The sequence below is a fragment of the Malurus melanocephalus genome, unplaced genomic scaffold, assembly GCF_030028575.1.
Source record: "Malurus melanocephalus ecotype Western Australia unplaced genomic scaffold, MMel_1.1 scaffold_23, whole genome shotgun sequence".
Taxonomy (NCBI): domain Eukaryota; kingdom Metazoa; phylum Chordata; class Aves; order Passeriformes; family Maluridae; genus Malurus; species Malurus melanocephalus.
The window spans coordinates 1,876,821-1,904,750 of record NW_026623255.1 but is presented as its reverse complement, the minus strand read 5'-3'; the positions used below and the strand labels follow the sequence as shown (position 1 = coordinate 1,904,750).

At 37.6% G+C, this 27,930-nt stretch overlaps 1 protein-coding gene across 2 annotated transcripts in view; it reads left to right on the top strand.

The window, feature by feature from the left end:
- CDK19 (cyclin dependent kinase 19) overlaps window positions 1-27,930 on the top strand; it is a 121,714-nt gene that overhangs the window by 66,848 nt on the left and 26,936 nt on the right. For both annotated transcript variants that reach the window (XM_057390182.1, XM_057390183.1), the window contains exons 5-6: window positions 19,094-19,151; window positions 20,367-20,498. In XM_057390182.1, the coding sequence (XP_057246165.1) occupies window positions 19,094-19,151; window positions 20,367-20,498 (190 nt within the window). The remainder of the gene's footprint in view (window positions 1-19,093; window positions 19,152-20,366; window positions 20,499-27,930) is intronic.

Genomic DNA, 27,930 nt, shown 5'->3' with positions numbered 1-27,930 from the left:
AATCACAGACCCATTTAGGTTTTGGATAAGGTGTGTGCTTGAAATTCTGGTTATAGATGGATAATAYAATACATTTTCAGTAGCTTCTTAGTAACTTTGCTGTCAGAAGATGCATATGCTGKTGCTGACTGGCTGCTGCTCTTTTCTAGGATGCAGGGTTTGCTTGGAAGTTTGTTTCTCTGTGTGCGTCTCCTTGCTCTGAGGAGAGGTGAGGAGCTGCTGTTCTTTGGTGCTAGCTTCTGTAGTGTGATGGGAAGGGCTTGCAGTAGCAGTAAACACTTTAGGGGACCTAAAAGTAATCTTTTCTTTGTACCGTAAGAGTGCCTGAGTGTATATTGCATGTGGTTTGTTAAGTTTGAAAAAATGTTAARTCAAGCTGTTTTCTTGTTTATCTCATTTCAAGGTTTTTTTCCTTCTAAAATGTTCAATTTTATTCCTATTTTTTTCCTCTTTTCTATAGGGATATATATTCCTATTCATTTATAACTTCCAGCTTACTCAAGTGCAGTTCCCCCCAGTTCTGCTCACTAAGGGACTTTTTCCTTCACTGGAAAAATACTAGATGGTAATCTCTCTTCCTCACTCTCACAGGTAATGTACATGGGGACTCTCAAGAAAGTCTGCATCAAGTGTTGAAATAGGTTAACTAAACTGTGTGAAACTTATTCTGGGGCTCTTCTGAGTGGTCTGAAAAGTACCTCTGTAGCTATTCTGAAAGTGTTCTGTACTCAGTTCAGCCGTGCTGGTGCAAGGCAGTGGTGTCCCTGCCCAGCACTCTGTGACACTGGAGGGGATGCAGGGTACCGTGCAGTGATGTGAGGGTGCTTCTCTGTTGTGTCTGACCCAGACCATGGACCCAGTGCTGGCTTTTGCCTTTGAGGTGGTAAAAGTGGACTGGAGTGCACTGGAGAGCAGAGCAGTCCATCCCCTCCAACCAGCTGCTGCCTGGGTGAATATTTCCAGCTGAGACAGCATGGGCTGCTAGAGGCAGCAACATTTCAGACTGTACAGCTRTCTTTCTTGGTGCATATGATGTGGAACACTTTTTTAGTATTCTGGTAGTTTTAATTTAGTTGAAAACCTTAACCTAGTGCAGAGGGTATGACTACATGARCAAGTTACAGCAGGGTAGTCTAGGGTGTGGATTTACTCTGCATTAGGTGCTCTGTAGTATCTGCTCACCTGCATGTTTTTATTCTRCAGAAAATGCAAAGTCCTTTGATATGTTACACCTTAATGAGGGTGAGATTAAATTGTCTTATTTRCTGTCATTAAAACTGGATAGCTACTTTGTTGAATTCCAAGTGCTTTACATTGTTTCTGAGAACAATTTCATTAAAATGAGAATGACTAAAATGTCAGYATAATAATGATGGTATGGTATTGGATTTTTCTGACTGGTACCCAGATGCTGAGCTTGTAGGACAMTTCAGCCTTTTGGGGACAGTCCTTCTACAGTGCATGTCTAGTTTAGTCTTCAACTTCAAGAAGCACTTCAGTCTTACAAAAAGTGTTGTTCAGAACTGAAGGTGTGAGTGTCTCTTTTCATCTTATTAACATTGGATTTCAAGTTGTCAAATGTGTTGATAGCATTGGGATTTTTAATAGTAGGAATATTGCACCATTAAATCTGTATTCCAGCGATTATTGCTTCCAGTAAAGCTTCCCTAGATTTTAATCCTGGTCTGAAGTTTGTAATTTGACTATTTTCAAAATCGATGTTGCAACTATAGAGAAGAATTTCAGCTGATGAGCGTACAAAACACGGGACAGAGTAACAGGAATTATGAAGTGTTCTGATGCTGTGTTCTGAAATCTAGGGATTTTCTCAAAGGCATTTCGTTACATAGTAAACTTTTCAAAAGTCATAATCTCTCTTTGAGTAACAGGACTTGAGTTCTAGCCTGTTTATGTAGTTTAAAAAAAGAAAATAAAAATTTCCACAGAGAGTTTGTTTGCATTTTAAGCACTTGATTTTTGTGAGCATGTCTAAAGACTCATAGTCAACATCAACAGTGAGGTAAATCCTAAACCTTGAGCATTGAAAGCACAGATATTTTGTCTGGTAAGCTAAGGCAAATTTGCTGTAGCAAGGACAATTGTATCTTATTTTAAAAGTGTAGTATGTGTTTGGAGTTGTTTAAGTTAAAAAAAGAAAAAAAATTGGGGCAGCTTGACCTGCCACTCTTTAACATGCTCGTGTTTTTGACATGAATCACAGAATGTTTCTCAGGAATTGGCAGTATCTCACAGCCATTGCGTGTCTACGCACGTTGCTTTTCATTTTTTAAAAGGCATAATTGTTGAATGGAAAAATATTATAATTAGTTCTGAACTACTTCAGATTTTGTTTTCGGCACGTAGAACCTTCTTCACAACTATTCTTCGTTTTTTTTTCTTGACACAAATCTTTCATTTGCTTCCAACTTCCTTCTTCTCTGCCCACGTTCCATATCTGTTGATCTGCCTTTTGCCACTTCTTTAACATTACTCATATAACCTTGACTCAGCTTTGACTTTCCTGAAATACTCTTCTATCTGATCTTCACAATCTAAATTATCGCTCCTCCCTTTGGCCTTCGTAACTTTGAGTTCTGTGGCTGATACAGGTAGAGAGCTGCATTTCATAACTTGACCCCCACGTGGGAAAAGCTCACGCATTCCAGGTGGTATGACTCYCCTTTTTTTTAGGTTCTCATCAAAAGCACCATACTCATACAAAAACTTTACAGACTCATTAAAATCTAGTCTCTAGATTCTGAATTCAGTAACACTCCTTACTATAGTGGTTCTTCCCCAGAAAAGATGTTGATACTGACTCTTCTAAGGCTTTTGACTTCCAAAACAGCTTTTCTGTGTTTCCCCCTTCACATTATATGTATGAAATTTTCTTTCCGAATCCCTTTTGGCTTTTAAGCTTCCATTAATAGCTTTGTGTGGGAATGTGGTCATGTATGTTTAAATTGCTACAATSTGTAGTTCTGATATGTCTTATTTTTAATATAATTCTTCTAAAGCATTTGGAGATCACTGGGAAAATACAAAATTAAAAGGGGATTTAGCCATTTTGGGTTTGGCAGGCCTTTTTTTTCTGAACAGCAGATAACTTTTTGTCAGTACACTTTAAAAATTAAAAATAAAAGGATTAAAAAAATGGAACATCACCAGATGTTCTGGTGAACAACACAGAAGTGTCAGTGTTACTTATATTAACAGAAGTGTATGTATGACTGACTACAGAGTTTTTGGAGGTGTCAGGCTGATCACATATCATAATTAACTAACTTGCATGAAAGTTGAAAATCTTCAACCACAGACTTCAGTCTAGAATCAGTCTTGATTGATAACTGATTGAAAGAACTTTTATTAATTGGTGTGGTAAACTGTCTGTAGGCATTCCAAATCAATAACTAATTAGCCATTCCATATGGTATTAGCTATATCACAGCAACTTCAATGTGTAAGAGGGATCTTGATGCTTGCTCTAAAACTATTATAAAAGTGTTGTGAATAACTCCAGAGACATTAACAAGGTTTCACTGAAATGTTAATGTGTTAGGTTAAATTTTTCTAAGGTGACATAATGATTTATTTGTTTTGTGCTGTACGTGTCATTTGGAAAGAGCGTAGTCTTCAAAGTAGTTAACAGACTCTCGCATCTTCTCTTAAGCTGGCTTATCTRAAATATTTAAGCATCACCTGTTAATATCCTGCCAAAAATGTCTTTTTGGCTTGCATTAATGAGGACAAGTAATACTAATGCCTAATGTATTAATTCATAAAAGCATCTCTTAACATAGTTGTCTTTGATGCATTTTTATTAGGTAGTAAAATAAAAAATTAAGATTCTGGCAATACACTACAGAAACAAATTTTAAGAATCTGAAATTCCATCTTGTAGCAGTATGTTACACTTTATAAATATATTTAATGTACCTTCTCTTCCCCCAAAAATTTCTTGTACACTTCTGAAGAAGGGAAATAAAGAAACAACTTGCTCCTTGTGTAGCTTATTCTGGCCTACTTGCCTTCGCTGCTTCCTCAAACATGTTTTTTTCCTTCTGTTTATATTCATAAATCAACATGTTTTTAGGACAGATATAGTGCAGCTTTTAATAAACTGCAGTAATCTCCATGAACACTTCAAGTCACTRTATCAAGTATGTTCAATACAAACACTCTTCTTTATCTACCTAGGTTATTTTAAATTTAAAGGCTGAAAAGCTGCCATGCATATCATGGAAGCCTGAATGGAATAATCATGCATGTGACRGAGTGTCATCACCTCAATCTTGTGTTGACTTCGTAAACGCTGCAAGATATTGGGTCATGTGGATAAACTCATTATTAACCCAGAGAGATTTCATCACTGATCTGCTGCAGTTCAATTATCATTTAACAGTTATCAGTGTAGTCTCTAACCCGAGGAACTTCTTCCTCTGAGCCTTGCAGGTCAGAGTATAAGCACATTGTCTTGAAGGAGTTGTTACTGTGACTGAGATGGGGAATATGAACTCAAAGCCCTTTAGCTGCTCTGCTTGCCTGTGAGCACACTTTACCAGTGGTATCCTGAGGTAAATAATGCCTTTATGGAAGGGAGCAGGCTGCTTAGTGCTTACTGCAAGATACCACATGGTAAGAGCATGCCCATGGCAGTTCCCTGCATGTTGGTGGAGGTGCTGACAACTCCTGCTTTCGCTGAGCCTCATTTCTTCATCCAGCTGCACCGATATCTAAGGCTACTCCAAGCATGTTTCTCTGCACGTGGAAATGCCCATAGCAAATACTAAGACTATAACATAACTGTTTAATGCATGTGTTTATGAACCATTTTTAAGCAGGATCTCATTTATGCTGTGGAGAAGTATGGCAGCGAAAGCCTTCTGCTTTTGGTTATTCAAGCAAATGTAACTGGCACTTCCCACTAGCACAGAAGTGCAGTGTAAACTCTTTGTGACCAGGGTTTTTGGGTTCAAAAATAGGTTGTCTAAACTCCTGTGAAATTTTTGGCTCTCAAACATGATCTCATTGCTAATAATTGATTCATATATTGAAAGGAGGGAGCAGTGTTACCAGCTCTGAAGTGGTGGTGTTGTGGCATTAGGGACCTTCCTTGCTTGTGTCCAGCATACTTTGTCTCAGCATCTGAAGAACCTTTATTTTTGAAATTTTGGAGGTGCTGGTTTGAAATGAATGGCTGCAAGTATTCTGTGGCAAGACTCTTCTGGATAAGCAAGTGATGTTTTTCTTAGTGAAAACCTGGAAACTGGATTAATAGACAAAAATACTCRTGCCCAAGGTGTCAGTGTACATAACTACTTAAAGCCTTGGCTTCCAGCTTGTCTTAGGCTGTGACTGTTCATACTCAAACACAAGTTATAAATGTCATTCTTTAAAGTGAAACTGTTTGATTTGCAATAATGTTTTTTTTTTTAAACATAAATATTTATCAAGCTGTGTAAATAATGTGGTATCTGAAAAAGGAAAACATTTTTCTTTTCCATGGCAAGAAAACTTAGCCATCTTGGACTATACATACAGTAGCTGAGTAACTGGGATAAATGCTTAAGAGTCTTAAAAGATAATTTGTGGTCTCCATAATTTTTTAATTGGCATATTAAAGCTTAACTTTAAGTAGTTTTCCTTTTCTTTAACCAATTTCAGGTTTGCAGTCTCTGTAATCTGAGTGTTTTTCCTCCCCACAGTTGCTTTTACACCTTTCACAGCCTTTACCAGTTATGCTTGTGGCTGGAGAAGTTTTCCCTGGTCTCTTGACCCTTGTTTCTCCCAGTTTCAACGTTTCATGTATCAGTCTTTGCTTGAAAAAACCTCTCTGGTTACTGTTCTYCAAGTTCTCTCCCTTCCTGAAACCAAAGCTGTGTCGGTGCAGTTGCTGTGTCTTCCTTACACAGCATGTACTGCTCTCTGTTCGCTCCTGTGCCTTATTCCTGTCTTGGCCTTGCCCAGACTGGAGCTTTCCMAAGCAGGAGCTGTTTTTTGGTGCTTTAGCCATTATGCCCTTTGTGCAGGAAAGGCTGCATAAATAAACAATAAAATACTTGAATTGGGTTGTTATGTAGGGAGTATTCATTCATTTTTGGAATAGCAGTATTCCAGATCTATGCCTGTCAGTTGTTTATGGTAATTTTGGAAAGTACATTCTGTATTGAAAGGGTTTGTGCTTGTTCCTGTCTGGCCTGTTAGAAAATTATTTTAATCGATGGAAAACCTTCTTAAGCACATGTGACCTTTAATTTATGTAATTGTTATRATGAGTAATTGTTGTGATGAGATGCTTTCAAATTGTTTTGAGATGCTGATAATTCTGAATTAGTGTTGATTTGAGGGTTAGGTCTTCAATTCTTCAGGCACGTCTAGACCATGTAGACCTTTACTGTTACACTGGGTTTATAATGATTGGAGCTTATACTACAAAAGGAACGCCATAGAAATTTGAGTCCCAGCTGAACATTAAACTCCTTTCCCTAGCATTTACTGATAAAATGAGAAAAAAGGGAATRCAGTATTCTTCTAAATTTTACAGAGTGCATTTGTATTGAGAAACCAAGACATCATGACTGTAAACACATGCAGATGTGCTACATAATATCTTTTAATCTCATCTGTGTGTGGGAGTAATGGCAGGTAATGAATACATCTCAGGCTTCAGAAAACAAGTAGAAATATTATAACTTRTGAATCTATCTGAAAACATTTGTTACCTCCTTCTGAATTCTTCTTCTATATGAAATGAGCCTAAAAAGATTTCAGAGAATCATCATGTCTTGTTGGTACTTTACTAACTTTATAATATATATTACATATTGAAGTCTAATACTGAATACTGCTATAGCAGTATATAAAAAAAATGTTTTGTGGTGTCTCCTGTGAGGTTTTACTGCCTCATGAAATTTTATCAGTGCCTTTTCATCCAAGGGAATTGTTGCAGCCCCAGCCATGACAGAGCACCTTGAGTGCATGAGCAGTTGTTGACTCAGGGGTGAGCTRTGCAGGGACCTGCTTTRAGGGGTACATTAGTGGAGACATGGGCTGTGTGAGGCAGGACAGCTCTTGAGATGGTGTGGGGATTCTGCGCTCCTATAAACTCTGGTTAAAGTTGTGAAACAAGTGCTCTTCTGAATAACAGTAGAAATGAAATTGAGTGTCTGTAACCASGTTGTAGCATGCCATCAGCTGACAGCATTTACTGCTTATTTAAAAGACTTCATAGCTGCTTGTTCAGGTGGAGACACCTTTGGAAAACCTTCAAGAGAAAACTAGGAGCACAAGGTTTTATCTAACTTAGTGTTGCAAGTCTGAGTCTGAAATAAAACTTTGGCTGAAGAAACTGGCCATTGTCTGATGCTTGTCTTGTTAAAAATCAGAATCTTCATGGGCATGAGGAGCTCCCACAAGGTAGGAAGCTGAGAAGTGACTGAGAGATAAAGAGGTGTTTAATCTGAGTCTTGAGGTGAACAGGGTGATGGTGGTAAACTAGGAAAAAATGTTCTGTTAGGATGGGTTTCAAAGGTTATGTTTTATTTAGCTTTGTTTATAATGCATGTGTCAGCTGAGCAGTGGTACTTTGTCCAGCTGCTTGCTTTGAGGTTCATAGTGCTTTTTTTCCCTCTGCAAGACACCTGGGGTTGTGCTGCCTCAAGTGATACATGAGTAAATTGTCTAAACGTGGTTACTGGATGGTGAGTTTGAGACCTTAAGGTCTAGAGGACTGTTCAGTCCCAKTCAGTATTGCTGTAGGCATTAAGGCTTGCATTAGGGTGATAAAATTTCTTCCTAAAAACTGATCTGCTGGATAAACCATGATGAAAAAGGGACATGTAACCTAGCCCTCCAAATAGTGGAACCTGGGAGCYTGCTTTAAGAAGATGCTCCAAGAAATATATATGAGGATTGGGGTTCCAGWATAAATCACTGATCTCAAGTATTTCCCCACAGACCAGAAGCTSATGCTGTAACAGGCATTTAAAATGCTCACATAGGTAAGGGTTAGTTTGAGTCTTTACACTCAGCATAAAGGAAGGAGGGGAGAGGAGATGGGATTTCACCTTTCTGCCCTTGAGATTATGAACAGAGAAAAACAGCATATGTGCTAAATGGATAAAAAATGTAGCTTGATGCTACAAAATTATGTATGTAATAAACTGACAAGAACTAATAAAAATATATTAAATATTATGAAACATAAACCTTTGATTGTTAAAGTCCTGTAAAATTTAATGTTTTTATTGCTTTTCTAAATCTTGCCAAGTTTATACTCCAATAACTAAAGAAATTATATTCCATAGTTCTAAATCCCTTCAGCTATATTCCCATGTCCRTATGCAGACAAAAAGGGACTCATTAAGACCCACTCAACATGGTAGTAACCACTTCAGGTAATCATGCTACCCTATTCTTTTCCTCCTTTGAAATTTCCATTAAAGGGCTTTTAATACTTCAACCTAATTCAGTCAATCTAAGCTATCCAAGCAGAAGCTTGTTTGTAATGAAAATGGGTTACATTTCTATCTATTCATTTGGTACTATATTATTTAATGCAGTCAGAAAAGCTTTGTTAATTATTTGACTCTACCAGACTCTTGAGGGAATGGAGGTATTGGAGTTTTACTGCCAAAGATACTTTGTGAAAGGCAATTAAGAAAATATTTTATGGTGGTGTCACCAATCTCACTTTCAGTCGTTTATTGTTTGATTGCATAGAGGCTTCATCCTCCTGTCTTAATAACCCTACTAAATCAAGAGGAGTAGTCAGAATATTGWATAAAACAAATACCAGGTTTTGGCAATGGTGGAATTTAGTGCTACAGCTGAAAGAATTACCAATTATGGTATGTAATTTTCATGCTGCTGTAGCAGAAGTAACGTAATGCAAGGAACAGGTGAGAATCACATCATTGCCCCCTTCTCTTAAATTCTAGTCCTAAGCTAAGTACAGGCATAGGCTTTCTTCTGTTAGTGTKCTGTCAGACTTAATGTCTCCTGGCTTTTTCCTTTAAAAAGGTGAAGAAAATAGTAGTGTTTGTAGTGTTTCATGCATGCAAATATCTTCTCAGTTTATTTGCCTTTGGATTATTATTTTGAGTAAAGATTATGTGTGAAGAATATGTAATGAGAACTTGATGACAGAGATGCAAAGATTTGGCTTGGCTGCAATATCTTGGGGCATTCAGGATGTCTCTTAAAGGCTTAACATAGGAAGAGCTTGATTGTGCTTTTATACAACAAAATTTATCCCCACTGATTTTTTTTTTTTGGTAATACATTAAAAGCCTAATATTCTTCCAAATTATTCCTGAGTTGAGCCTTTCTTCTGTTCCCTTGCAGGGTGGSGGTGTTTCTGAACACATTTCACTGTTCAGAAAAAGGGTTTGCAGAGATTGGACAATCTGTCTTGTTCTGTTCTACACTTGGTGCTCCCAAAGAGCTCAGACAAGGTCTAAAGACAAGGCCTTAGATGGTTGCTGGGTAGCTTCATGGGAATTTTGCTAGAGCATGTACTGCAATGTGTTGAAAATCCCAGGGACAATGTGAATTCAGCATATTATTTGAACATTTGCTTAATGACCTTTTATTTTTCATTGAAAATTTATGATCATATTTTTCTCTTTGTTTCTGACTTCCCTTTTCTTTGTCCTTCTCAAGGTTGCATGTAACATTTTAAGTTCAAGTATGCTATTGCAGCACTAGTAACAGCAGAATGCTTTGGATAATGTTGCATAGCAACATAAAATTTAATTTGTGTCAAATGTTTTGGCATTCTCCTAATGCAAGGTTTTCTCATCCTTTTCTTTCTCACTTAAATTGTATTGCCATTGGTTGGGGTGAAACTATTGGTACACTGGTACATTGTGAAGATTGTTTTAATCAAAGCAATGCCCAGCATCCAAAATTGTCTTGAGTCTACATTTTTGTCTTGCAGTAATTTAATGCCCTGTCAGCCATAAGAAATCTGAAATGGTGTGTAAAAGGAAGACTGTTTCATTTCTGAACTTTTATGTAGCCCAGAATTATATTCTCCTTCTGTGATTATTCTTATTTCATATTCCCCTTGCRTTTACAGTCAATTTTCACATGACGTAAGTGCAACTATGTCTCTTGTTCCCATTGCTTAACCAGGGAATAGAGTTGGTGAATAGTCTTTTCCTGTTTCAACAATGATCAAACACCTTGAGTTTATAAATTAAATATTTTTTCTAGAAATTGCCTAAGAAACCTTTTTTTTCAAATGAATTTTGAAGCAGAGCATTCTTATAAGGAAGTGGATGTTTTGGCCATTTCTGAGGAAGGCCTAGATAGAACTGAGGAGAGTGAATGAAAAAAAATTAGTGTCAGTTGAGTTATATGCTTAATTATGTCTCCAGAGACCATCTGACCTAYGAAAAACAAAGTCAAACAGAAACATGAATACTCTACCTGACCATTGATTTGATTATATTAAGAGTGGTTATATATGAGAGTAACTGAAGGCATAGCRATTTGAATAGAATGTACGTCAGTGTGTGATTGTGATTTGGTTAAAATGAAGGTGCAAGTGGAAAAGTCCGTCTTTCCCTTTGGTAAAATACTTCTGTGGTGAGTGTGTTCTAGAGACTGGACTTCCAGGCTGATGCTGTCATCTCAGATATGTTATTCTGGTGTTAAACATGTGCCACTGGAGCTGTTCAGCTGAAGGTGCAATAGGCTTGGTTACAGCAGGGTGACAGAGATGGCTCTGYGAGCATCTGCTGTGCTGCCACTGCCCTTGGCAGCATGAGTGCTTGAGGGAACTTGAACTGCCTGATGGGGGCTGTAGAAAAGATGAAGCTTTCTTAACAGGAATGCAGAAGAAGGAGGAGGGGGGACAGATCCATGTTTTAACAAGAGACGTTTTGATTTGGTTATGTGAAACAATGTTTTTGTCAGACAGTGCCAGAAGGGCTGAATAACTTCCAGTGTTGGAGATTTGAAGCTCCCTTGGTCATGATGTTAAGCAATCTCATGCAGCTTCAAGTTTGGCTGTTTTGAGCTGCAGAATGACCAGATGACCTCCAGAGGTCCTATCCAGCTCAAAGCATTGTATGATTTTGACTGATCCTCCAGATGAGTATCCAGATTGTTGGTCTGGTTTAAATCAGTCTGTAATGAAGCTTGTGCAGTGACATCTTTGCTTTTGTGTAGGCCAGATGACCTTAAGTTTAATTTAGGGACTTCTTTTTGTTTAAATATGTGCAGATCCATGATTGCACTGTGGCCATAGTTTGTGTTTCTGCTTTTCTTTACCTTTGCTTTTGTGTAGAGAAAAGTTTTATAGGAATATATAAACATGAAAAAATGTCTTGCCTACCCAGCTTTCATATGAAAACAGCACATATCCCCTCTCAACACATAATGAATACAAGCAAGGAATGTGTTTAACCAAAATCTTTACCTAAGGCATTCCAAGGAAATATTTCAGGTATCTTCTGGACAGTTTGTTCTTACTTYTAGCTAGCAATATTTTTTACCATCAGTCTCAAGTAAATTCTGCAGCTATTAGTTGCTGTTAGAATTCCTGGTATCTGGAGCTAAATGACTATTTTGATCATATCACTTCAGTTCCTATGAAACACATAAGTTGCTACCATAATCCAGCAGCATGGTTTATGACTGAATATCGAGTTTCTGTATCAGAATCATGCAAGAGCATTTTTTCTCTCAAATAGTGGTACATGCTTCCATCTCTTTGTCAAGGCTGTMCACATTCCATTTTAAATTTGTTTTATAACGGCCAAGAGTGGAGACAAAAAGTTACCATGCATTTTTAAATGTTTCTGTTGTCACTAATATTCCTCTAATGATAATGAAATACATTTTGAAAACTTTTAGAAAATACAGTCTGGCAATGCTTAGTGGTAAAATTTTGTGTACAATTTTRTGGTGGTTTGACTTGGGCTGGATGTCTGTTGCCCACCAGAGCCTCCTCAACTGGATGGGGAGAGAAAATAGAAAAGAAGTTTGATGGGACGAGGGAAGGACTGAGAGAGATCACTCACCTATTGCCATCRCAAGCAAACCAGACTTAAATTAAGGAAATTAGTTGAATTTATTCCAAATCAAAATCAGATCTGGATAAGGAAAAGTAAAACAAATCCTAAAACCACCTTCTCTCTCATGCCTCCGTCCTTCCTGGGATTAACTTCATTTCCGATTCACTACCTCCTCCCTGTACTCAGCAGCACAGGCACATAGGGAATGGGGTTAGCAGTGAGTTCATCCCATGTTCTGCCACTGCTTTCTCCTCAGGGAGGGGAGTCCTTCCCCTGCTCCACTGCCCTGTCCCTCCCAYGGGAGAGAGTCCTCCATGAACTTCTCAGAGGAGTCTTTCCCACGGGTTTCAGTTCTTCACAGACTATGCCAGTGTGGGTCTTTTGKTTTTTTTTTTCTTTCTTTCCATGAAGTGCAGCACTTTAGGAACAGGCTGCTCCAGCATGGGTCCCCCATGGGATCACAAGTCCTGTGTCACGATTGTCTTTTGGAAATCCACCTGCTCCAGCATGGGGCTTCTTCACAGGCTGCAGGTGCATCTCTGCTTCACTGTGGACCTCCATGAGCCTCAGGGGGACATCCTGCCTTACCATGGACTGCACCACAGGCTGCATGGGAATTTTGGCTCCAGAGGCTGAAGCACCTCCTGTCTCTCCTWCCTTGATCTTGGTGTCTGTAGAGTTTCTCTCAAATATTCCCACTCTTGTCTACCCTGACCTCAATTACTTCTGTGCAGTAACTTTTTTTTTTTCCTTTTAAATCTGTTATCCCAGAGGCAGAAGCACTCTACTTGATGGGATAAAAGCATTCTRTGATACTCTTTGATTCCTGTGTAGTCATGTATTTACTTAATGTGTTTACCTCTATTTTTTTCCCCTTTTCAGATTTAAATGAGTTTTGACTTCAGATGACTTGAAATACTATTTCAAAGCATTTTGTATTCCTTGTGATTTTGCTGCCTCTTTAGATCAAGTGCTGTAGTAATCTGCTTTATGTTTGGCCTTTTGATAATTTGATTATATCTGTATTATTACATTATTGATTTGAATGAAATAAATATCTTGATGGGATTTGTTAATGGTATTACTTTGCAAGGTCAATAATTTCAACAGAATAGAAAAAGAGAGGAAGAAAATAGTATGGATTACAAAYCTAGACCAAAAATATAGTGAAGTATGGTTGGGTTTTCGTAACATTAAGGATAACGACTGATAAAAGCCAAGTTGAAAGTGACACTAGTAATGAGAGAAGTGACTCTCATATAAGTTTGCAGTGTGTAAGGCTAAAGAGAAGCAGATGTGAAGTGTTTTACTCTATATGGTATACTTCTGTCTAGTGCTTCAGTATCAGAAATATGTTGACCAAGGGGTTTTCTAAAAAAAAGAGAAGTGGGGATAACAATTTTCCTACATGATTTCGATACATGGAACTATTTTAAATGGAAGTGCTAAGGATTTGGAGGTTTGCAGTGCACAATAAAATACTTTAAAAAYCTTTAGCTTTTAAAATTAAATGGAATTAGCTCAATTATTAGCAACAGTGTGAGTACCAATATGCCAGTTTATTGATCTGAGCACAATGTCTGGTTTGAACAGTGTTGTTTTAAGGCAGGGAAGTRCCTACATTTTGTTACAGATGAGAATGAAAGCTTTGTTTGCAGATTTCTGTGAACAATCAGCATCTGCCTCTTGATCTTGAACTGAAAGGCTCAGTGTCTTTGGAGTAGTGCCTGGAGAGTGGAACACTGCCATCTCACTCAGGACCTTTGTCATTTGGGGAGCAGCGTGCTAAAAGCTGAGAGAAAAGTACTATTGCTCTGATTTTTGCTTGTGAAATGAAAGTATCTCTATGTATCCACACTATGCTGTTTACAATTGCTTTTTTAAATAATGGAGTCTTGAAAAGACCTCATCACAAGGCAGTGTCTCTAACTGTGGGGAGAGCTTTATCTGTAAGACTTGCAATCTGTTTTACAATAGAAGCCTCCAAATTTCAGATTATTCTTTGTCCAGTGACACATTCCAAAAAGGAAACACATTTGTTTGGTTATAAACAATAAAGAATGGTGTATGGAAAGTGGTATATCCCTGTGGACATTTTCTCACAGGACTAATTCTGCACCAAATCTCTTAAGAATTGTGTCACTGCTGTACTTAAGGAGATAACAACAACCATTAAAACTGAAGTGTTGCCATCTATTGTTAGGTTGTTATTCCTGTTTTGAACTGTTACTGCCTTTTAACACCACAGATGCTTTGTTTTCTTTCAACCTTTCTTCCATTTTACTGTCTAAATATTAAAATAAGAGGCATGTCTTCAGATGGATGTCCATATGAGTGCTAGTCGTGACACTTCTTGTATTTGCGAACACACTTGTTAGTCCTGCATTTTAATTTCTCTCCCACCAGGTTTTTTAAAATTGCTTTATTCCTTCTCCACCAATGTAGAAAAGTAAATGTTATTATCCATGCTTATTACTGGTAAAGAACCTAATGTAGACTCTTGTAAAGAACAATCATCATTGTCTTCATTCCTTTTTGCAGATACTTCAGATTTTTGCTTCAGTTGTTTGTTGCTGTTGACCTTGCTCTTTTTGCAAATGTTTTTTAGACAGTCAAACCTCAACTGAATTTCTCAGCAGGGATTTGCCTGTTCATTTTTATAGCTGATATTAAATGTGAGATTCCTAATTCTTATGGTTTCTGTTGTTCCTATAGCAACTAGATAGAGGGAGATGCAGCAGCATCACTTTGCTTCCCAGATGGTGTTTGTGTTCTCAGCAAGGAGGGAAAGTATGAGGAAAATGGAATATTAATTAGGATGTAACTGGTTGAAAAGCATACTCCTTGTTGAGTTGCCTCACCCTTTGCTCTAGAGGAGTTAGTTAATGATTTTAAGCAGGGATTCTCAAACTTTATTAAAATTCTGTCCTCTTTGATAAAGACATAATTTGTTCTGTGTCAGCTTTTGGTCTTTTAGCTGCTGTTTGGTTCTTGATGATCCCTTCCACCAAAAAYTCACTGTTTTCTTTCCACTGTTTTCTTCATCATATGGGTAGCARTAGGATTTGTGTCAGGAACTAGACTGGTGCTTACGACTTTTATGTAGCCTGAACGTACATGCAGTGTGGGGCTTTTCATTACTGCTTTTTAGTCTGATTTTTGCAGCTGTCCAGTAACTATACTATACTAGACTGTAGTTTTATTGTTGACTATTAAGTGACTATCTTGGAGCAAAATTTTTTGGTATTTAAATGCCACATTTCCAAGGATTGCTAAGAAGTAAGGTAGAACTAACACATTCTACCTTCTCCAAGAAGCAGAGATTGTTTGAATTCCCCTTTAGTAGTCCTTTTTACTTACCTCATGATGGAAACCTTCATTACATAGTTTCCTGAGGATCTCTGATGCCAAGTTATTCCCTCTGAAGTAAACCAAAGTCTTTGTTTCATACATGAGCATCTGTAGTTCTGCTCTGCCTTGGTGCTGCTTGTTTAGCCAAGCATAGCTGCTCTTTGGGGGTTTGTTATTCTCATAATGGCATGTGCATTGTGAAGACTCTGGGGAGAGTTTTATGGTATTCAAGCGATTATTATATAAAACAACCACAAAATATGTGACCTATGTTTTAAGCTTCTCTGAAGCTGTTTATTTTTATTWAAAAAAATTCATGGGCACAGGAACTGGATATCATATCTTGCATCTCAAAATAATGGGTCCCACCAGGCTTAGTGTATGTACATTGAAAAGCCTTTCCTAGCCAGAACAGCTCTGATTAGCAAGAGGAACTCAGAAAGTGCTGGTTGGTAGATAACCAAATGGTTGTTTTGCTCGTGTGGGAAATAAGAAGTTGAGATGTTTCTTCTTACTTAAGGAACAGGTTGGAACCAAGACTTCTCACCTTGCAGGAAGCTGCCACGATGCAGTTGTTGCTGGGACAGTGGGGGTCTTGCAGGCATCAGGTTGACTTCCATGAAATGCCTGCCATCTTCACACTGATGGTGCTGCCTCAGGAGAAGTGCTTGCTCTTTTGGAAATCAGTTTTTAATTGTTTCCTGTTTTATTCCTTCTCTCTTTCCCCTGACCCTCTCAGAGGGGTTCACAAGAGCTAATGAATGTGACATCTGCTAAGTTTATAAACCAGTTTGTTTCTTTGCTGGCTGCCTAAGCAGGGTTCTGATCCTCAGTGGATTATATAYTAATACAGATTTAAATTTTAATCAGAACAACATCTCTTCAAAACATTCTGACTTAAAAAATACATAAATGGCCAAGTCTCTTGGTTCCTAGTRTATCTCCTGTATTCATGAGACCATTAAGTCTCCTGGTTTGGAGAATCTTTATGAGGCTGAGGGTGTTGGGGCTGTTTGGTCTCGAGAAGGCTCGTGTGGGATCTTACCAACGGGTGAATGTGCTTGCTAAGTGTGCATAAAAAAACCTGAACCAGACTCTTCACAGTGCTATCCAGTGGCAGAACAGGAGGCAGTAGACATAAATGTMATGCATCAATAAGCATTTTTTACTGTGAGAGCGGTCAAACACTCCAAGTTTCAGAGAGAGCTTGTGAAGGCTCCATCTGTGGAGAAGTTTAAAACCCAACTGGGCTCAGGCCTGAGCAATCTGCTCTAGTTAATCCTGCTTTGAGACTYGATCATSTCCAGAGGTCCTTTCCAACCTGAACTTTCTGTGAATATTGTGGATGATGTCAGCAGATAAAATAGTTGTGAACTTTTCTTTTTGAAGAAATTGATGCTTGGAGAATATTGTATTGTCACAGATAAAATATGGTTCTTGTGAGATGTTTCAAGAATCCTGTTTCTTAGATTTTCATTTTTATCTTAGTACATCTCCTGAAGTTACGCTGTTTATTTCTTACAACCTAAATCTTTTATTGGAAAAAACCTGACCTATAAATCAGTGAAGTGACTAACATTTTGCCAGCTTTCTTCACTTGACAAATACATACATTTTTATAGTGCTTAAAATCCAATCCTGAATGTAAAGGTCTATTGAAGTATTTTTGATTCATAGAATCATAAAGGTTGGAAAACCCTTCTAAGACTGGTCCATTAACTTCACACTGCCATGTGTACAACTAAACCATGCCCTCAAGTGCAAAATCGTCGTGTTTTTTGAACACTTCCAGGGAGGGTGATTCTACCAGTTTCTTGGACAGCCTGTTCCAGTGCCTGCACTGCAGCTTTCCAGCCACTCTTCCCCRTSCTGYWGCACTGCAYGRGATTTTTGTGTCCCAAGGGCAGGASCCRACACTTTGCCTTGKTAAACCTCTTACAATTGGCTTTGGAGCATCAATCAAACAAGCTCATCATACTCTAAATCAAAGTTGCTAGGCAAAAGTTTAGGAAGAATTTAATCAAGGAAACTGGAGTTTTGCTCTCTTGGTTACGACAGTTGTAGCCATATGATTTCTAGCAGAGGTAAAATGTAGTGTGCATACTTCTCTTGCTGCCTGGTTACTGAATATGCATAAAGTGATTATTCTGTCCACCAGAATATTCAATTCAGGGTAATACATAAATGTATAACTAGAGTTCGACAATTGCTTTGAGGTGTTGATTTTATTATCATTAAATATTAGCTAAGAGCAAGCATTATCTTTCTCTTTCCTAGATTTGCTGGTGAGAATTTGCTCAAGGGCAAAGATGAATTGAAATCACCCTTGTGTTCTCCAAGAAGGGAGTGCACATTGCCTCTTGAATGGTTCCAGATACATGCTGGGGAATGAAAAGTCAGGGATGGCGTTGATAATTAGAGATTAAAAAAGGAGGAATTAAAGAGACATCTGGAAAGAGAGGCAGTGGTTGGAGCCAGGGAAGAAACAATGTCTTGCACTGGGTGTGGGATGGGAAGAACAGTTTCCTGRGGGAAGGAGAAAAAATTGGTAAAGTAGGGTGCTGTTTTYGTTTGTTTGTTTGCTTTATAAAAAAAGCTAAAGATGGGTAATTTGGAGTCAAATTAGTAACGCTGGCTTGAGTGCCTCATTTCAGGTAAATAGTGGCAAGGAATTGAGCATTTAAGTGAGATTTTGATRTTGATTTTCTGGACATGTCTTTCAGATTCTTGAACAAATCCTGCTTGAGTAGACCCCTCTGCAGGCATTAAGATTTAAAATATAATAACTGTTTGGATGAGCATTCCAAAAGTTCTGCTTTGAAGCTTTGTTATGCATCTCTTCATTCAAATCACTTAGTGTTTTCAATCTTGTTTACTTTTTTACAGCTGTTAACACAATAGGGCAAAAGCTTCCAAGGGCTGGCTAGTGATGTCTGAGGGAATCTAGATGCTAAYTGCAGAACAATTGCTGTGATGTCATGTGCAGATTTTATGGGTGTTCACAAACAGCTGGTTGCAAACAAATAGATTGCAAAAAATGCCTGTAATGGTTTTGTTCTACTTGTAAAGCTGCTCTGGGCACTGTCAAAAGCTTTTGGATGTAGCAGTCTGTGTGCACTCCTGTTTCAAGTGAATTATAGCATGGAATCAACTTTATGGAAAAAAAGTACTTTTGCCCATGTGATTTTTATCATTCATACACTGAAAACAAGCAGAGCTCTAAAAATGTAATTATATATGATGATAACAAAAGTGATGCTCAACTGTGCATTTGCATACCAAGATTTGGCATCACTTTAAATTATTAAAGTTATACCAGCAAAAGTGGTTCTTGCCAAATCGTTGATGTGAAGTATAAAAGTTAGTCTAGTATGAAACTTTCCTGGAGGAGAAAATCTCTGCAGTGAATGTAATCAGTTTAGTAACAATGGAAGGGCACATTTAGTTAAAGATGGTGTTTCTTACTGTGAAATGTCAAAGTACATTTCTGTTTTCTACCAATTGTGAAATTGGTAACTAGAGATGAAAACTAAATGTCAGCAACATAAAGGTATGGTAATTTTAGACTTCTAAAGATATTTCTAGAAATGTTTTCATTATAAAATATTGTACRTAATTTCATTATTCTGAAAGATAATCATAAAATCTTTAGATTTATTGATCAAATCAATCAAAACTTYAGCTGATCAGCTAAAAAGTTTGCTTTTGTTTTCCAGAAACCAGCAAACATTCTGGTAATGGGTGAAGGTCCTGAAAGAGGAAGAGTCAAAATAGGTAAACATTTTGAGAAAATTTAATTGCACATCTAAGGCATTACTCTAAAAAAAAAAAAAACATCATCAGGGTAAGGTAGAAACAGATCTTCAATATTCTTTGAGTGTATTTATCTACAACCTCTAGTTCAATTTTAAATTTCATTTACTGAGTTTACAGATCTAAGAAATTCCAGATATACTATTAGATGTTTCTAATATCTGATGAGTTATAAAACGGCTGTTGGAAACAAAAAAGTAGTAAGCACAGAGAACACTGACAGTGGCCAGGGTTCTTATGACTTCTTCTATGAYTAGTTAGCAGAAGTTAGCATTGTTGCTTATAAATTGTGTTTGGTTATTGTTGTTTATATAAATAACATTACTACATGTTTGTAGAGATCCAAAGGTTTGCTATGCAAAAGTTATTTGGCATCAAGGTGAGTAACACATGTAGCTGTGATGATCTTTATCCAAAATCTAATTACCTTCTCAGTTTCAGTCATGTGGCTATTACCTTCTTTAAATAAAGCATGTGGCAATACTTAAGTTTGTGTAAAAGTTTCAGATTTGAATTGGGTTTAAAATGTGTGGGTTTGAYGGTTAACCAAATTTTGTGTTTTCCCATCTAGCATTTCTTGCTGTTACTTACCAGGCTCATTCTCGAGAGAAATTTTGAGTTATATAGAATGAATGCTTGGTTTTAAAATACACATCTGTAACAGTGCACACTGACTGACTCTGGAGTGTATTCCTCCAAATTGAGTAGGAGGAATGAGAAGTAGTGCAAAACAATCTACACTGCAGTCATTTTGGTTTTGCACTTCGGGTAAATACATAGCAGTCACAAGGACTCACAGTTTTGTAAGCATGTATAAAAATAAAGGAGAAAATGTACATAAGAGACMTACTACTATTGCCTTCAGTTAACCAAGTTTTCTGTTACAGTTTTCTAAAAAATGAATGGCATCTGTGTTAGATAAAGTTTTACAATACCATGATGAATACATGTCAAACGTTATCCTTCATAGTCTTAGGAATGAAGTAAATGGAATTTAGCCTTAGATAAATTTGGTCTACTATTGTTGTAAGTAACTTTTGTTTTGTTAGACACGTTGATTTGTCATTTTTAATGTTTTTGAGCTTTTGTTGTAATTGTTTTTGATAATACTGTTCAATTTTCATTTATTTTTATTAAAATTTAAGTATTCTTTTCTTTTTTTCTCCCCGTTCCCAGCTGATATGGGTTTTGCAAGATTGTTTAACTCGCCTTTGAAGCCATTGGCAGACTTGGATCCAGTTGTGGTGACATTCTGGTACAGAGCTCCAGAGCTGTTACTTGGAGCCAGACATTACACAAAGGCCATTGGTAAGTTGTCCTGTAAGAACGGAGTTCACCTGCAAGTTCTGTAAAGGATAGTACTCTTACAGCAGATATGATGATCAGCACAGCAGCTACTTTGGTTTTTTTTTTTTCCCTGAAACAGCAGCAGATGATCCAATSCATCAAAGATAAATCAAGATTAAAACTTTTTGGGGACTGTGCTTTTATTTTTCAGTATAACMTGGACATTTTAAATGTGTTGTTTTGTTTTTAGAACAAAAATATCCTTTGAATTGGTTTATATCATTTTTTAATATGGGCTCAGAAATCTTGTAATGTTGTAAACCTTCAAAAGGGAAACAGCTGTTGCATTCTTGTAGGGTGTTAACATGTGCAGATGCTTCTATGAAACGTGTGGCTTGATAAGCAGAAGGCTGGTCTCCTGTGCTGTGCATAATCTGCAAAGCATTTACTCCTGATGGCTTCTGAAGCCCCATGTTGAGGAAATGCTGATGGTCCAGCTCTTTTCCCCTTTCCCCCAGTAAGTTCCAGAAGCACAATCAACCTTGGTGCCCAGCTGTTYGGAGAATTAAAGCACTGAGATGCATGGGAGGTATCCTGGCTGCGTGGGTGGGTTGTATATTGAAGCAGTGACCCTCTGTTAATAGGGTTAAGTGGTTCCTGTGAGTACAGAGCTGGCTTTCTTGGCAGGCGTTTTTCTGTTGCAGAGGTTTTTGGAGATGCTCTGTGGGTCTCTGTTCAGAAGGTTACAAAACACTGTGTCATACTGGCATCTCARTCTGCGTGTTCACTTGGGTGTACCAACACTTTTAAGACTCCCTGTGTTTTTATCAAATAACTCCTGTTTCTTCAACTACCACATATAGCAAAAGGTTTGGAGAATGAATGAACTGATACTTGACTTCTTTGATGGAACTTGCACTTCCCATTTCTTCATTGCTTTCCACTTCCGYTGGAATCCTCCAGTGCAGGAATTAATTTTGTGTATTTTAGCAGAACCCTGCAGCAAAGGCTGAGGTTATCGAAAGTGAGGACAATCTGATTCATTTCAAAACCAAMCACCTGGTCCAAAGAAAAATGCTAATTGAAGACAGATTCAGTCAGGTCAAAATGGACCTTAGGAGGTTTCTTGTTCATACTTCTGTTCAAAGCAGCACCCACTATGAATTCTGCCTTGTCTGTTTGTATACAGTTACATCTTGAAAACCTCTAAGAAAAAAGATTTCATATCCTCTCTGGTTGACCTGTCCCACTGCAAAATCATACTCGTAGTGAAGATTTTTTTCTTTATACCTAGTTACAACTCCTTATTTTGGTTTATGCCAATAATCTCTCACTCTCCTGTTCCATGCCATTGTAAGAGCTTGGCTCCATTGTCATTGTTACCTCTGTGCAGGTCACCTCTGGGGAGCTGCTCATAGATTCCTTTTCAATCTGAAGCAGCCCATGGTCCTCAGTATCCTCTCCCAGAGCAGGTTCTCCAGCCTCTGACCATGCTGGTTACCTCTGCTACTTGACTTTATTACTCCACTCATGGTTGTAACAGCCAAGGCTGCCATTGATTGCTATATCCCCAGCCAGTTCTTCCTTATTCCATAGTAGCAGATCTGAGGGATGACACATATGGTTTACCCSCAAGTCCTCTAGGAATCTTTTCAACATCCTGAAATGACCCTGTTGTGTTCTGTTTCTTCTCCATGATGCCCCATGGTCTGTTCACCTCCTCTCACAGCTCCTTTTGCTGGTGTCCCCATGCCCCAAGCAGAATGTATCTCTCAGCTTGAGGCCAGTGTCACCCTGCAGACTGACTTCTGTGTGGCAGCACCTTCCCTCTGGACCTCTGCCTCAGCTGAGACAAAGGCATCCCAAGATGGAGCCTTGTAATGTCCCTGTCCCCTGCATTGGTTCTGGCACATTCCCATAGTGACAAAAGCAAATTCTTAGGGCCTGCTTCACACCTGCCACCATACAGACTGGGCCACTAACTACTAGGTTGGTGTTTGCTGAAGTGTTTTAAAGAAAACACCGACAAGATTGCCTTAAACACCTGTAAATGAAATACTAAATTTGCTCTGACTATATTCGTAGTGGAAAACACTGATGTGAATCGACCGAATTACTGAGTGACCTGCGTGTGTGGTACAGGGAAGTTGCCTCAACTGACAGTTACCTGGTTTTGATAGATAAAATAATGTTTGGAGATTTGGGTGAGTGATATGTGCCAATCTCAGGGTATTATCTCAGGGTATCTCTTTGAAGAATGAATTAGTATAATGCTGTTGTTTGTTTAATTATGTCATAAATAACTTGGTTCTTGCCCCGAGGGATCTCTAGTCTATACTAAATCACAGGCAAGGGGTTCCTATGAAACTTTAGAGGACAATGGTAACTTTGGAGAGATCTGGTTTTGCTAGTAGTTTATTATTTTTGAGGCTTTTGTTTCTTGTATCACACCAGTGAGTCACCCAGGAGGGGTGTGAATAGTTACATAGTACCTGGCATGCACTGTGAGCACTGAGGGGCTCTCAAAACAGTTTGGGCAGCAAAATGAAAAGTACGGAAGTGAAAACAAGGGAAGTTGCAAGTTGAGATTCGTAGGCAGACTGAAGGATTACAGGAGCATTTTTCTTTGAAAAGAAAAATGGTGCGTGGAGTTGATGTGTGTGCAACTTTAATGCAAACAGAAGAAGTGAGTAACATGACAGAAGTGATGTTCATGCAGTTTATTGAGTCCAGRCTTGTGTTTTGCTTCTAGCACTATAGGTGCACTTAAAGAAAAGAGCCATTTTCATGAGTTTAGCATGCTAGTGAGAGTTTAACTCGAATGCTAATGTTTTTGGCARAAGATGCAACTCTTAAAGCTTTCTCTTAAATCTCTGTGCAAGAAACACAATTTTAATATCTCTTAGTATTGCATTATTCTCAGGAGGTCTGATGTAATATTGCTTTTAGTAATAACTTAAAAATTAAATAAGATTCTCATTTAATTGCTCTTCAGTTGGAAACAATAATTTAGAAGAAAGGTGATTAGGTATAGCAAATTATATAAAAAAGACAGGATATTTAGTATAGCTACTTGTTTTCCATAGCTATTTTCCTATGTCTTTTGGATAATATGTAATTTTTAATGGTTAATAAATACAAAAAAGATAAGGCTAAAAGCAGAGTTTTTTCTTTCAATTTTGTTATAGTGAGAAATAAGTTTGTTTGAATTTACTAGGAATTCATTGTCATAAGTTCTCTGCTGCAACGTGCTGAACATTGTGTAATAGTTGGTACATAATTCAGATGTTTGCTTAGCTTTTTACTGACTTTGTCTCAATTATACTTTATTTTAAATGTATTTTTTGTATTCTACATGTAATACGCTCTTCCTTATCTTTGTTTCATATATAATTTAATTATTAGCATGTATTCAAAATATTCTGGACACTGCTATAGTGTCCAATTTGGTTTTATTCTCATAGTAAAGCCTTTAGGTGTGCTTGCTTGCGTGTAAATAATGCTCATAAAATATCAAAGAATGAAATTAGAATTTGACTTGACTTGTTCAGAATTTTTCTCTTTGATTTCTGGACCTGATCTTAGTTACATTTTGTGGGTTTAACTATGAGGGAAAATTGGAGTAAATAGTCTGTTTAGAAAGTGCTATGTATTACACAAAACAATACATAAGCGTATTACATTATTTCAGGGGTGATTTTGTGGTGGCATTTTTCCTTTATTTAGTTTGTCTCGTCATACTAATGAARTATTCTGCTTTTATTTCCTTGGAGAACAGGTAGTTGGTCATCATATATATAACATCATGTTCTAAAGAGATGTAGAACCAGGAAAATACTATTGCTGAAAAGCAGAAATAGCTTCTGCTTTCTGTATGTTAAAAGGGTAGCAAAAAGCCCATGTTAGGGTTTCATGGGGAGTAATATTTTGTTTCCTGTACTGTGAATTTTTATAATGTAAGCCCTACTTGTTAATGAAGTTTCACATGTCAAATCTGCTGCCATAGTTACAGGTAACTAATTTAACAGATGAATGCAAATTGGGAAAATGGTGTTATGGAAGTCAAAAGTTCACTCTCTATTCCATTACCACAATATAAATTTGTACTACATTCACTATTGCCTGTTAAAGTTTTCTGGATTTTCAGCATCATAATTCAAAAATAGAATCTGTTTCTCTGTGTTCATCAGGTCTTGTACTTCGGCAAAGATGTAAAGCATTCAATAAAAGGACTTGAACAAGCTTCAGGTGAAACCAAGTCCCTGCAAAAATGTAAATTCCTTGTGATCATGGAAACTTTWAAAAAATTACTGAAAAACTAGAAAGTCCAGCACAACAGAAAATGGCCTTTATGCTCAAACTACTAAAGAAACAAGGGTGAACTAAGTGGCAAGGTACCAAATGCTCCTTTCATGTATGGGCAAAGACTTCTGCACTTTAATTCTAAGGAGACTAAAGGAAATGACTGTGGTAAAATGAAGGAAAAGTTAAGCTGGCTTTGAGCTTGAAAGGAGACATTAATCAAATTTTTTTTCCACTCTGGGAACATCAGATTAGAAAAAAATGTTTTAGTAGGTAGAGCAARTACTAAGAACTCTTACATCATAGGTTTTTAAGAAAACATGTGGCAGTCTCCCATCTGATTCATTCTGGGACATCTTGTAGCATATCAAGGTAATAACATAATTATGACTTGTTTTTATCAAGCTGTAGCTTGTACAGTTATCAGTGCTATCAAACAAGCGTTATCTTACCTCTCTTTACCACTTGCCTTAATTAATGCCCTAGCATATTTGATAAATGGCATCAGATGACTTAGAGTATTTTAGATGGTTTGGATTTTGTTGACGAGAGTTCTTTAAAGGGATCWTTCAACCACCCATTAAGCAAGGCTAAAACACTGTCCTGCACCGAAAGAGGATGGGCTGGCTTATTGTGAAAAAAATAATCTGTAAAATCTCTATTTCTTAGTTACCTTTTTGCATTTGTCTAAATTGTAAGTCAGCAGAAATGTCAGAAATAACCGTGTGGTAGCTGCATTTACCAGCCCAAACAAGACTTACRTGTAAGGAAACTGTAATTCAAAGCCTGGGTAATGTGCTGTCACCTCTTTCTATTTCCAGACTAACATGCAGTTATGAAAACGGGAAATGTGTGAAAGGTATAAGCAGATRTAAAATGCTTTTGAATKCAAATGTCACAGGAAAATATTCGGTGAATCAGAGGGAATGAATTTATAATGAATGCTGGGATCCGTYAGAGTTTCAACAACTCCATTTGACCTCATGCAGGAAAAAAAAGAGGGAAATATCTGGGGTGTATTATGTGGGATTTAGGATGGAAATATGTGCATATGTGTTCCATATTGCCTGTGCAGTGAGTCCCACACATTCCGAGTGCATCAGATGTCCTTACTGTGCGCGCACAGATTGTTGGCATACTGGCCAGGCTGTGGGGCCTCTGGAAGTCTTGGACTGATGCCTAAAGCTCTTTTGGTCTCATGTTCTGCAGGGGTTGGGAGGAAAAAAATAAGACCTATCTGGAAAATCTGGTAAATCAGAAATCACAGATGGGACCAACCAGAAGACTGAAAACTCTTCAGGAAAAATGTACAGGGGAGGTTCCCACCTGTCATCTGTGGAGTCACAGGAGCAAAGGGACTGCTTTTAAACATCCACGAGACATAATTAGGAAGAACAAATCCATAGTCAGTCAGCATATGATTGCTCATAGGAATCCACCTTGTTGTTTGTGAGAGGTTGTGATTTGAGGAAGGGGTTGTGGAAAAACTAGAAAAGTAAACTGAATTAGAGAGGGTTGGAAAATATTGATTAATGTGCACTGAAAAGTAAAACTCAGGCTACACCAAGAAGGGAGCCTTGTTCAGTCCCTGGGAAATGTTATATAACAGGAGTAATTGGATTCAGATGATAYTTGGTGGTAAACTTGTTTTGGCATGTGGTAAACTTTCTTAATTTTGATTATCAAAGTTGTTCTCATGCATTTTCTGAGAGGCAAAATATTTTAGTATGAAGGATTAATTGTTGCTCTCTTATCTAGTTATTGCAGGTACTGGATGATTTACTGCTGTTTTTTCCTCTTGTTCTCTAAATAGCAAAATACGTTTAAAATACTATGCAAGCTTCCTCTTTTATTAAAAAATAAAAAGCATTTGCTACACTACTACAGTAATCTAAGAAATGTAAAGCTATATAAAGGATTATTAGGTCACCTAATCAGAACATTTTCAAGCTGCATTAGTATTTTGGGAAGACCAGGGTGCTGACAACGACTCAAAGAATATTGTCTGCAGGATTGTTCCACACTTTAACACATTAACTGTTTTGTGATCTAGTTCSTGCCTTGTTCTAAACTGCTCTATTACTCTTGCTTCTGAAATACTTTATGTCTGGAAATTAGCTAGTGAAGCTGGTGGCCATTGTCGACTCTGAAGAGTTTGAGAAGTGTGTAGTAGTTTAGTAGTCAGAAGAATGAGAGCAATGCTGTGGGTCTAGCCTGTCTCTGTTGGTGTAAAACCAATGGAAGAACTCTGATGTGGGGCAGACCAAGTTTCATTTCTTAGGACTGTAAGCCAGGTCTCAAAAGACTTGGCTTTAAATACTGATTCAGTCCCAAGTGCTGTATGTAGCTGGCCGCATTTCATTTATTCCATCTCCTATGTTACTTTGTTATCTATAAAAGGGTGACTCTTTATCTTCAGGACAACATCATTAATTGAAGTCAGTTAAGGATAATAGGGAGCTCCAGTACATGTGTGCTGTAAATTATTTTTGTTAACTCAATGAATGGATTATGTGTCTGAGAACCTAGGATGTCACTTATCATCTGCAATTAACTTGAGAACTGCACGCATTCTGAACATTAAAAACAAAAATTACATCAAAAGCTTTTTGTATTTTCATCACATTCTTGCAACACATATGAAGGGAAYTACTGGATGCTTCTGCCATTTTATTCAGTATTTTGGCAGTTCTGCTGCTGCATGATGATTACGGTGACTTAACTGTACGTGGCTTATTTTAGAGCTGGAAAAATAATAAGAAATATTCAGCAAGCAGAATAGCCTCTATAGCAATATCTCTGATAAAAACCCACTTTTGAGCAAGTGTTGTCTTCAAAAATCTGTCTACATGTACATCAAGAGTCATCAATGATTTGTGGTCCAAAATTCCTCCCTATGACTTTTTTCCTTCTAACTGTTTTTCTCTCAAAGTATCAGTTTTTTRTTCTTCCCAGCTGTTAATAACCATAGGGCCTCATATGGGCAAACTTTTTCTTCTCTAGTATCTCACTGACTTCTCCCTTTACCAGGCAGATGAGCTTTGCAGCAGMAACACTGATTCTCTAATCTTCCTGAGCAATTTATGCCATGAGCTCAGATTAAAAAAAAAAAATTAGATTTTTTTTTAAAGGAAGATTATGTAGGGAAGTA